Source organism: Salmo salar, chromosome 15 (genome assembly GCF_965601325.2).
Source record: "Salmo salar chromosome 15, fSalSal1, whole genome shotgun sequence".
Taxonomy (NCBI): Eukaryota; Metazoa; Chordata; class Actinopteri; order Salmoniformes; family Salmonidae; genus Salmo; species Salmo salar.
This window is the reverse complement of record NC_138305.1, coordinates 29,611,971-29,624,760: the sequence shown is the minus strand read 5'-3', so window position 1 is coordinate 29,624,760 and position 12,790 is coordinate 29,611,971. Positions and strand designations below refer to the sequence as shown.

The 12,790-nt window shown below is 40.5% G+C and overlaps 1 protein-coding gene across 1 annotated transcript in view; it reads right to left on the bottom strand.

The window, feature by feature from the left end:
• LOC106571120 (tumor necrosis factor alpha-induced protein 2) overlaps nucleotides 1–12,790 on the bottom strand; it is a 36,856-nt gene that overhangs the window by 23,363 nt on the left and 703 nt on the right. The window contains exons 2-3 of the mRNA XM_082961478.1: nucleotides 6,436–6,631; nucleotides 1,148–1,345 (exon numbers count right to left, since the gene is read on the bottom strand). Coding sequence (XP_082817604.1) covers nucleotides 1,148–1,345; nucleotides 6,436–6,619 — 382 coding nt within the window. The 5' untranslated portion in view covers nucleotides 6,620–6,631. The remainder of the gene's footprint in view (nucleotides 1–1,147; nucleotides 1,346–6,435; nucleotides 6,632–12,790) is intronic.

Here is a 12,790-nt window from a genome sequence, read left to right as displayed (position 1 = left end):
AATGAACGGTGACACACACACACATATTATATATATATATATATATATATATATATATATATATATATATATATATATATATATATATATATATATATTGTGCCAATAATTTCTCATGGTGAAAGACAATATAATATGACACTGAGTTCTTTCATTTAGAGTTCCTCTTTAAGGATGATAAATCTGACAAATCAATATATTGACCTAGTAGGCTAGTACTTCATACAGGCTACTTCATAGTATATGCACATTGATTAACCTTAAAGTAGGCAGCTTAGTCTATATACTTCACAACCTTGTGTTTTCCCACATTTTGTTGTGTTACAGCCTGAATTTTAAATGGATTAAATAGAGATGGTAGTCACTGGCCTACACACAATACCGCATAATGTCAAAGGGGAATTATGTTTTTAGACATGGACTATTTATGTTATGGGTATGCTTGTAATTGTTAAGGACTGGTGAGTTTTTCAGTATAAAAAACGAACAGAATGGAGCTTAGCACAGGCAAAATCCTAGAGGAAAACCTGGTTCAGTCTGCTTTCCACCAGACTGGGAGATGAATTCCAGCAGGACAATAGCCTTAAACACAAGGCCAAATCTACATTGGAGTTGCTTCCCAAGTAGACAGTGAATGTTCCTGAGTGGCCGAGTTACAGTTTTAACTTAAACCTACTTGAAAATCTATGGCAAGACCTGAAAATGGTTGTCTAGCAATGATCAACAACCAATTTGACAGAGCTTGAAGAATTTTGAAAAAGATAAATGGGGAAATATTGCACAGTCCAGGAGTGGAAAGCGCTTAGAGATTTACCCAGAAAGACTCACAGCTGTAATTGCTGCCAATGGTGCTTCTTCAAACTATTGACTCAGGGGTGTGAATACTTATGTAAATTAGATATTTCTGTATTTCATTTTCAATAAATGTGAAATAAAATTCAAAAAACAAGATTCCATTTTGTGATTATGGGGTAATGTGTGAGAAATAAATACATATTTAGGCAATTTTTAATTCAGGCACTAACACAACAAAATGTGGAATAAGTCAATGGAGTATGAATAGTTTCTGAAACGCTGTAAATTATACACACATCAGATAGAATGCTGAAGACAAATTCTGACTAATTAATACTGTAGCTAAATGTACCTGTTGGAGGAGGATTACTCTCCACTCTGCAGGTGGTGCTGGGTTTGGGGCTCCGTTGACGTCGCACAAAGCCTGGTATTTTTGGTATTTTCAGTTTATGCCTAAACTTCCCATGTACTGTTTTGGGACTGCCCTGCATTGCAGGCAATAGATTAACCCTTGCTGCCACCAGGTCGGGTCCAAGCGCACCCACTTCTTCTGTAAAAAATAATCATATTTTGTACAGTCGTCAATATATTCTCTTTATAAAACCTATCATGGCATTGCACCATTTTTTTCTATTGCCTATTATCAACCCGCAACCTCTTACCATTACCATACCATCTTACCATTCATTGTTGCACGGGTAAAGGTCGGTATACAAACTGGATTTGAAGTTATAGGCTACAATAGTGGGTTAAACGTGGGAACGAAATGACCGCAGGCGCGCAAGAGAACCAGCGTTATGTCATGTTAACGCATAAGGCTGATATCTGAGTGGGAGTGACTAACAAAATCAATGGGGCCCCCCTGGAGGTCAGGGTTCCTGGGAACCTACCCTGCATGCCTGATCGCTATTCGGTCATGATTACTACAAGTTTAGATTGCTGGCTAGATTAATTTACCAATTCAAAAATTGTTAGGCGACATGCTAATCAAATCAAATCAAATGGTATTTGTCACATGCTCCGAATACAACAGTATGCTTACTTACAAGCCCTTAACCAACAATACAGTTCAAGAATGAGTGAAAAAATATGTACAAAATAAACTAAAGTACAAATAGTCAAATAAAGATAACAACAACGAGGCTATATACAGGAGGTACCGGTACCGAGTCAATGTGCGGTGTCAAGGTTAGCCTAGTTATTTGTACATGTAGGTAGGGTAGATAATGACTATGCATAGATAATAAACAGTGAGTAGCAGCAGTGTAAAAACAAAGGGGGGGAGGCGTGTCAACGTAAATAGTCCAGGTGGTCATTTGATTAATTGTTCAGCAGTCTTATGGCTTGGGGGTAGAAGCTGTTAAGGAGCCTTTTGGTCCTAGACTTGGCACTCTGGTACCGCTTGCCGTGCGGTAGCAGAGAGAACAGTCTATGACTTAGGTGACTGGAGTCTTTGACATTTTTTTGGGGCCTTCCTCTGACACCGCCTAGCATATACAGTTGAAGTTGGAAGTTTACAAACACCTTAGCCAAATACATTTAAACTTAGTTTTTCACAATTCCTGACATTTAATCCAAGTAAAAATTCACTGTTTTAGGTCAGTTAGGATCACAACTTTATTTTAAGAATATGAAATGTCAGAATAATAGTAGAGAATAATTTATTTCAGCTTTTATTTCTTTCATCACATTCCCAGTGGGTCAGATGTTTACATACTGTCACGTCCTGACCAGTAAAGGGGTTATTTGTTTTTGTAGTTTGGTCAGGACGTGGCAGGGGTGTGTTTGTTTAGAGTGTTTTGGGGTTTGTTGGGCTATGTGCTTATGTAAGAGGGGTGTTTGTTTAGAGTGTTCCGGGGTTTTTGGTCTATGTTCTATGTTAGTGTATTTCTATGTTCAGTCTAGTCTTTCTATTTCTATGTTTAGGGTTTGTTGATTGACCTTCAATTGGAGGCAGCTGTTCCTCGTTGCCTCTGATTGAAGGTCCTATGTATAGGGGTGTTTGTGCTATGGGGGTTTGTGGGTAGTTGTCTCCTGTTTTGTGTCTGTGCACCTGGCAGGACTGTTTAGTGTCGTTTGTTGTTTTGTATATGTGTTTCTTTAGTTTTTTCCTTCTTTTCAATAAATAAAGAAGATGAGTATACACTTTCCCGCTGCACCTTGGTCCAATCCTTACGACGACCGTGACACATAGACTCAATTAGTATTTTGGTAGCATTGCTTTTAAATTGTTTAACTTGGGTCAAACATTTTGGGTAGCCTTCCACAAGCTTCCCATAATAAGATGGGTGAATTTTGGCCCATTCCTTCTGACAGAGCTGGTGTAACTGAGTCTGGTTTGTAGGCCTCCTTGCTCGTACACGCTTTTTCAGTTCTGCCCACAAATTGTCTATGGGATTGAGGTCAGGGCTTTGTGATGGCCACTCCAATACCTTGACTTTGTTGTCCTTAAGCCATTTTGCCACAACTTTGGAAGTATGCTTGGGGTCATTGTTCATTTGGAAGATCCATTTGCAACCAAGCTTTAACTTCCTGACTGATGTCTTGAGATGTTGCTTCAATATATCCACATCATTTTCCTTCAAGATGCCATCTATTTTGTGAAGTGCACCAGTTCCTCCTGCAGCAAAGCAACCCCACAACATAATGCTGCCACCCCCGTGCTTCACGGTTGGGATGGTGTTCTTCGGCTTGCAAGCCTCCCCCTTTATCCTCCAAACATAACGATGGTCATTATGACCAAATAGTTCTCTTTTTGTTTCATCAGACCAGAGGACATTTCTCCAAAAAGTACGATCTTTGTCCCCATGTGCAGTTGCAAACTGTAGTCTGGCTTTTTTTATGGCGGTTTTGGAACAGTGGCTTCATCCTTGCTGAGCGGACATTCAGGTTATGTCGATATAGGACTCGTTTTACTGTGGATATAGATACATTTGTACCCGTTTCCTCCACCATCTTCACAAGGTCCTTTGCTGTTCTGGGATTGATTTGCACTTTTCGCACAAAAGCACGTTCATCTCTAGGAGACAGAACGTGTCTCCTTCCTGAGCGGTATGACGGCTGCGTGGTCCCATGGTGTTTATACTTGCGTACTTGTGGAGGTCTACATTTTTTTCGGAGGTCTTGGCTGATTTCTTTTGATTTCCCCATGATGTCAAGCAAAGAGGCACTGAGTTTGAAGGTAGGCCTTGAAATACATCCACATGTACACCTCCAATTGACTCAAATGATGTTAATTAGCTTATCAGAAGCTTCTAAAGCCAAGACATAATTTTCTGAAATGTTCCATGCTGTTTAAAGGCGCAGTCAACTTGGGGTATGTAAACTTCTGACCCACTGGAATTGTGATACAGTGAATTATAAGTGAACTAATCTGTCTGTAAACAATTGTTGGAAAAATTACTTGTGTCATGCACAAAGTAGATGTCCTAATGGACTTGACAAAACTATAATTTGTTAACAAGAAATTTGTGGAGTGGTTGAAAAACTAGTTTTAATGACTCCAACCTAAGTGTATGTAAACTTCCGACTTCAACTGTAGGTCCTGGATGGCAGGAAGCTTGGCCCCAGTGATGTACTGGGCCGTACGCACCACCCTCTGTAGCACCTTATGGTTAGATGCCGAGCAGTTGCCATACCAGGCATTGATGCAACCGGTCAGGATGCTCTTGATGGTGTAGCTACAGAACTTTTCAGTCTCCTGAGGGGAAAAAGGTGTTGTCGTGCCCTCTTTGCGACTGTCTTGGTGTGTTTGGACCATGCTAGTTCATTGGTGATGTGGACACCAAGGAACTTGAAACTCTTTACCCGCTCCACTACAGCCCTGTCGATGTGAATGTGACTTCTTCAGGATCGGTGTCCCGTCCGCGGGATGGTTGAGCTAACTTAGGCTAATGTGATTAGCCTGAGATTGAAAGAAACAAAAGAAAATAAGAACGTAGACATGTCTGATATGGGCAGAAATCTTAAATTCTTGTCATCTCACTGCACTGTCCAATTTACAGTAGCTATTACAGTGAAAGAATAACATGCTATTGTTTGAGGAGAATGCACAATTATGAACCTGAAATGTATGAATAATCCAATTAGGCACATTTTGGCAGTCTTGATACATTTTGAATAGATATGCAATGGTTCATTGGATCACCAAAACTTTGCACATACAGTGCTTCCATCTAGTGGCCAAAGTCTAAATTGCGCATGGGCTAGAATAAATCATTTTGGCCTTTCTCTTGCATTTCTAAGATGATTGTTCAAAAAATAAAAATAAACAGTTGTTTTTTTCTTTGTATTATCTTTTATCAGATCTAATGTGTTATATTCTCCTACATTCCTTTCACATTTCCACAAACTTCAAAAGTGTTTCCTTTCAAATGGTGTCAAGAATATGCAAATCCTTGCTTCAGGTCCTGAGCTACAGGCAGTTAGATTTGGGTATGTCATTTTAGGCTAAAATTGACCCGCCTTTTCCTGTAGTCCACGATCAGCTCCTTTGTCTTGCTCACACTGAGGGAGAGGTTGTTGTGAGTAACTGTCTTTGACTGACATAACAGGAGAGAAACTGTTGATGCACAACTACATTTCGAAATTGCACCTTGTGTATTCTACTATTCTAATGCCCTGTACACATCGTGATGTATTTTGGGAGATTACAACCCAAAAAAAAACTTTCATTCAATATAGGAGAAACATTTTGTTCAGGTTACAATAAAACATGATTTGTTTAGTAACTTGTTCCTCAACTTGTTTCTCTAACTTTCTAGCAAGTCAAACTAGCTTACAGAGCATTACCATCACAATAAACTAAAACGCTAGGCAACATTCATATAATTGGCTTAAATCACCCATGCAGTCTATTTCATTTAATCTTTAAATCATCACTGTGTCTAATAAATCACAGGGTGTGTATATTTCATGAATATCCACTACCGTTCAAAAGTTTGGGGTCACTTAGAAATGTCCTTGTTTTTTAAAGAAAAGCACATTTTTTGCACATTAAAATAACATCAAATTGATCAGAAATACAGTGTAGACATTGTTAATATTGTAAATGACTGCTGTAGCTGTAAACGGATGATTTTTAATGGAATATCTACATAGGTGTACAGAGGCCCATTATCAGCAACCATCACTCCTGTGTTCCAATGGCACGTTGTGTTAGCTAATCCAAGTTTCTCATTTTAAAAGGCTAATTGATCATTAGAAAACCCTTTTGCAATTATTTAGCACAGCTGAAAACTGTTGTACTGATTAAAGAAGCAATAAAACTGGCCTTTAGTCTAGTTGAGAATCTGGAGCATCAGCATTTGTGGGTTCGATTACAGGCTCAAAATGGCCAGAAACAAATAACTTTCTTCTGAAACTCGTTAGTCTATTCTTGTTCTGAGAAATGAAGGCTATTCCATGAGAGAAATTGCCAAGAAACTGAAGATCTCGTAAAACGCTGTGTACTACTCCCTTCACAGAACAGCACAAACTGGCTCTAACCAGAATAGAAAGCCTTCAATCGCAAGGAGCGCTGCGATACCACTCCGTTGCGGAGGGTCCCCGTTGAAATGAATGACATCCAGTGAAACGCAACAGACTGCTCAGATGTCATGTGAATAAGGCATAATGTGAATGAGGTATAAGGCTATTTACCTGGGTTATCAACCCCAGTCTGAATGACATCATCCACTGTAAATCCACTTGGAGTTTCCTTGTCCCGCAAGTTGGCGTACATCTCTGGAGTGAGCACCTTGGCCATGTGGTTGTTATGCTGGCTGAGGTCGGGGTACTCCTGCTCCGCGGAGTAGTTCATCTTCAGCTTGTTGCCGAAAGGCATGATTTCTTTCACCTTTGAGCAAGGATGAAACAATGTAATGTTAGTGGACGAAATACAGCAAATCAAATACCTTACACAGTTTAATACGAAAAGGTTAAAATATTTTTTTATACTGCATGAATTGTGACGCAGTGGTAGGCTATTTAGGTGTCACAGTATTGCTTCCGCCCCTCTCCTCGCCCCGAACCAGGGACCCTCTGCACACATCAACAACAGCCACCCACGAAGCATCGTTACCCATCGCTCCACAAAAACCGCGGCCCTTGCAGAGCAAGGGGAACAACTACTTCAAGGTCTCAGAGCGAGTGACGTCACCGATTGAAACGCTATTAGCACGCACCACCGCTAACTAGCTAGCCATTTCACATCGGTTACATAGGCACCCCCAGTTCAAAGAAATAGCTAAAATTACAGCATTTCCATCCCCATTCCTCAAGCCTCATGTCCATCAGATGCATCAAACTCAGTCATTCATTGTCACTGGAGCAGTCTGCAATGGTACGTTGGGGATGCTGTGTTCTGTGTACCGCATGCACATTTTCAACTCGTGCGTTGCTTTACGTTGTGGTGATACAAACAGTAGTACACACACACAGACTCCAACTAGCTAGATTTGAGCTAGTTGAAAAGCGAAGCAAATGTGCGTTAGGTTCGGAAAATGCGGGCTAGACATCCCTTCCGGCAAAACAAAACTCATATGCATCTGGTGGACATCAGCGTCAGGTCCCCAAAACAGACATGCTACTTTCCCTTATGGTATTATTTACAACGTGTGCAACCAATGTGTCACAGATCAATCAAAACCTGTGGGTTTGATGCTTTGTGTGTCAGAGTATACAGCAATTCTTGACACCTCTGCAGACTGCTGCCTGGAGAAAGGTTGGTGTAATGGTTTCTAAGGTTTATTTGCTTTTTTCTCTCTGTGTGTGTGTGTGTGTGTGTGTGTGTGTGTATGTGTGTGTGTTTTTAATACTAGTTAATCATTTGAATATTTATTTCACAGTTTGCAGAGGATGATTGTAGAGGAAGTGGCGCAAACTGAGAGACAACAACATCAAGGGGCAGAGAAGGAGAGCAGTATGAGTGAGGCAGCAGCTACAAACCATAGGCCATAGCGGTTTAGCCATATCATTTATTTTAATAAGCCATTCGTTAAGGTGATGGCAAGAAGCTTTCTCAGTTTTGGTCTCATTGTAGAATGAAAGATAACTTGTCATCCACCAGCAGAGTTGGGTAGGTTACTTTCTAAATGTAATCTGTTAGTTACTAGTTAACGGTCCAAAATTGTAATTGTTACTTTTAGATTACTTTCCCCTTAAGAGGCATTAGAAGAATACTAAAATGTATGTTACCAATTGAACGACATCTATTGGATAAATCAATGTTAAAGTTTACATAGCTGGACATATATGGATGTTAAATTTTACTTTATGGGTTGGTTATGTAGGCTTCTTCTAACCCATCGCTTTCTACTACATATAATAATACAATTAAATTAGCTCTTTGCAATAAAAAAACAAAGTCTATCAGAATCCCAGACATTCCAATAAATGCTATACCCGTTGATCGTCAAGACTAGGACTTGGAAATATGGAAGTATAGATTAGCCAAATTTTTTTACCTGATCATAACCCCAAAACTGTCACGTCCTGACCAGTAAAGGGGTCTATTTGTTATTGTAGTTTGGTCAGGACGTGGCAGAGGGTATTTGTTTTCATGGTTTTGTGTATGTGTTTAGATAGAGGGATATTTTGTGTAGAGTGTTTCTGGGATTTATTGGTATAAGTGTCGATGTAGAGGGGGTAGTTGATTTAGGTGGTTCGGGGTGTGTGTTTATTGTAGAGGGGTATTTGATTTATGTGTTCCGGGGTGTTGGGTATGTTCTTGTGTTTGTATTTCTAAGGGGCTGTTCTAGTTTTGTATTTCTGTGTTGGCCTGGTATGACTCTCAATCAGGAACAGCCGTACATCGTTGTTGCTGATTGAGAGTCATACTTAGGTCGCCTGTTTTCACCTGTTAGTTTGTGGGAGATTGTGCTGTGTATAGCTTTGTGCCTTACCGGCCTGTTATTCGTCGGTGTGTATACGTGTTTGTTTTGGGTTTTACCTTCTTTGTCCCAATAAAAGAAGATGAGTGTACATATTCCTGTTGCGTTTTGGTCTCAATCCTACGACTGCCGTGACAAAAACAAAGGACTTATTAGCCAGCCCTACTCTGTTGTTTACGATTGTGTTGTCATGGAGGACTGATTGGGCTCATTGATTCGATTTGAAAAAGAAATGCTGTGCTCATGGAATGGCATGCTTTGAGCACTACTGAAAAGTGCTATTTATATGTGAAAAATGTTCTTTAGGCCTATTGTCACGTGTGCACCCTCTCCAGCCTATAGGTCACCAGACTGCTCATTATGGCGCACACCTGTCACCATCGTTACGCACACCTGCGTGACATCAGACTCATTTGGATTCCATCACCTCCCTTATATATGTCACTCCCTTTGGTTCCTTATATAGACCTTATTATTGCTTGTCTGTGTGCTGTTAGTGTTTCTTGCTTTGTATTATGTTCCGTTTATTTTATTAAAACACTCAATCCCTGAACTTGCTGACTGACTCTCAGCGCACTCGTTACAGAATAACGCCTCACCTAGGAGAAGCATCATGGAGTGTTTATTTTTTCGGTGGGAATGAGGTCCGGGAGCCGCTACAGGCTCTCATGCCTCAGCCAGATTGCCAGGCTCCCCTGCCTCCGCAGGCTTGTCAGGCTTTCATACCTTCGCCGGATCGCCAGGCTCCCGTGCCTCAATCGGTCTGTCAGGTTCCTGCGAACCAGCCAGCGACAGGTTGCTGCGCATCAGCAGGGGTGACCGGTCCACTCCTGATTCCCGGGATCATCCCTTTGGTTGGCGTCCTGCGGCTGGAGCCGAACGTGCCGGGTAAGGGGTACCATTATGTATGCTCTCTCTGCGGTGCTCTAGGTCGCCATGCTCCTGTTTCTTTGCAGCAATTCAACCATGAAGGCCTGATTCACGCAGTCTCCTCTGAACAATTGATGATATGTGTCTGTTACATGAACTCTGTGAAGCATTTATTTGGGCTGCAATCTGAGGTGCAGTTAACTCTAAACAACTTATCCTCTGCAGCAGAGGTAAATCTGGGTTTTCCTTTCCTGTGGCGGTCCTCATGAGGGCCAGTTTCATCACAGCGCTTGATAGTTTTTGCGACTGCACTTGAAGAAACTTTAAAAGTTCTTAAATGTCCTCATTGACTGAATTGTAATGATGGACTGTCGGTTCTCTGCTTATTTGAGCTGTTCTTGCTATAATATGGACGTAGCCCTATTTGACAAAATACCATCTTCTGTATACCACCCCTGCCTTGTCACAACACAACTGATTGGCTCAAACACATTGAGGAAATTCCACAAATTGACGTTTAACAAGGCGCACCGTTTAATTGAAATGTATTCCAGGTGACTACCTCATGAAGCTGGTTGAGAGAATGCCAAGAGTGTGCAAAGCTGTCATCAAGGCAAAGGGTGGCTACTTTGAAGAATCTAAAATATATTTTGATTTCTTTAACACTTTTTGGTTACTACATGATTCCATATGTGTTACTTCACAGTTTTGATGGCTTCACTATTATTCTACAATATAGAAAATAGTAAAAAATAAGAAAAACCCTGGAATGAGTAGGGGTGTCCAAATATTTGACTGGTACTGTATATATATAATTTATACGTCCTAAAATGGATGCAGCAACTACAGGTTGCCCCTTTTAAGTCTGTCAAAAGTGTGTGAGTTTGAGCATGTGTCCATTAGGCCCATGGATTTATATTTTTTATCAGCATGTATTAGATTGAGCAATAAAAGCTCCCCTTTTATTCCATAGGCTGGGATTTGCACTTTGCAGCTATTGCAAGAGCCCATTTTTCAATTGCTGTCCATTGGTTTAAAAAAACAATGATTGACAGGCAGCTTACTGTCACGTCCTGACCAGTAAAAGGGGTTATTTGTCATTGTAGTTTGGCCAGGGCGTGGCAGGGGGTGTTTGTTTTGGTGTTTCGGTTCTATGTTCTCTATTTCTGTTTATATCTAGTTATCTATTTCTATGATTTTTTGGCAATGACCTCCAATTAGAGGCAGCTGGTTGTCGTTGTCTCTAATTGGATGCCATATTTCGTGGGGTTTGTTTCACATGTGTTTTGTGGGTGGTTGTTTTCCTGTATAGCCTGTGTTGCCTTACGGAACTGTTTCTTCAGTTTGTTTAAGTGTTATCTTTAAATAAATTAAGAAGATGAGCACTATACCCGCTGCGCCTTGGTCCTATCCTTACGACGCCCATGACACTTACACTTCTTGAATTCAACCATTATTGGGTTCAAATACACATTGATTTGTGAACAGCCATCCACAACCACAAATAGTAAGGCACAAATAGCTAAATGAGAGAGCAGCAGTGTGATTCACACCAATGCGCTTCTACACCTGCATTACTTGCTGTTTGGGGTTTTAGGCTGGGTTTCTGTACAGCACTTTGAGATATCAGCTGATGTAAGAAGGGCCATATAAATTAATTTGATGTAGATATCAATAAGTGATATCCGTATCACCATAGACTACAGCACTGCTGTCATCCTTACCTCCAAGCATTTATTAAAGTTGGATAATCTTTGGATGCCGACAGTAGTTGCACCATTGGAAGACATAGCTTGGACTGTAGCCTACAAAAGCCCATTCCTGCTCTTTTCCCGCGATCCATCAAACACATTTGGTGTGTCATCATAGTGGTCTCTGACTTGTGGTCAGACTCGCTCAGGTGGAACAAATTTAAATTTGCGCATTTTTTTCAATGCTGATTTGAACGTCATTGCGAAAACAGAAGTGTCAAAGATTTTTTTTCTCGCAAACATCGTTTCTGAATTTAAAAGTAATCGAGTCTAGTTTTCAAAAGTAATCTGTAATCTGAATACAATAAAAATTCCGGTAACGGAGTACAATTACCTTTATATGTAATCCGTTCTTAATATTACATGTAATCCGTTACTACCAAACCCTGTCCACCAGTTAATCCAACAGTATTTATAGAAACCGCACAATTTTCTTCGTGACGAACCATTACAATCGAATATAGTGGGTTATATATGACTAATATATAGATTACAATATATAGACTATATAACATTGATATAATAATAAGAGTAATAAGTATAATCATAATTATCACGTTCAGCCTAACATCAACTTCAATTTAGAATTAAAAGTGTAGGCCTGCCTAGTAGTAGTGAAAGATGAAAAAGCCATACAATGGCAGAAAACATGGAACAATATAACTTTTCAAATAGTACTTTAAATGTATTGTAACGACCCGGTATTGTGTTTGTGGGTGTGTTATGGTTCTCATGGCTACTAGCATGGGTTAAATATGTCAGGACAGAGGGAAAGGTTGGGGGGGTATGATGGGTAATCCCGCGGGATTTGGAAATGCATAAATAGGGATTACTGTCTCATCTTCTTTTTCTGTTCGGGGCCTTGATCTGTTCCTATGGGAGTGACCCTTAACTCGACATGGTATAATTGTGTACGTTCGGCATTTAGCGGCGTGGGCTGTGGCCTGAACAATAGCCCAGTTTAGGAATAAACCTGTGTTCTGACCTGCACACCTAGAGTCCGTCTCTTTTCCCTTTATGACCCAGCCGGGTCATTACAGTATGTATTGTGCTGTCAAAAAGTTATATTGTAGCCATCCCATGAACATATGTCGAAAGCTACAAGTATTCATCTTCTTTGACGGTTCATCAACTTCAGTTTCTGTGACTGCACGGAAGAAACTAGCTCACGAGTTGGATTCGTTCAACGCAAACCAGCCTGGTCTTGTTGCAGCTGCGCTGATCGCGTCACATTGAAATGAACGCACTTCCACCGGATCGCAAACAAGTGGTGGGAGTCTGTCTGTACGAGGCTTCATCACCGAGATGGGATACACCCAACCTACCCTCGGTGTCCAAATCTAGCAACTGTTATTTTCTCTTGAATGTCAAAAATCTACAACATATAAATGGAACGCTTTATTTAAAATGCATGCATTCAAATGTAGGCTACAGTGCGAGTATATACTGTGCACCTTTGGTTGAAACCTTCGTCCTCACTTCCATACAATACCTTGCAAATTG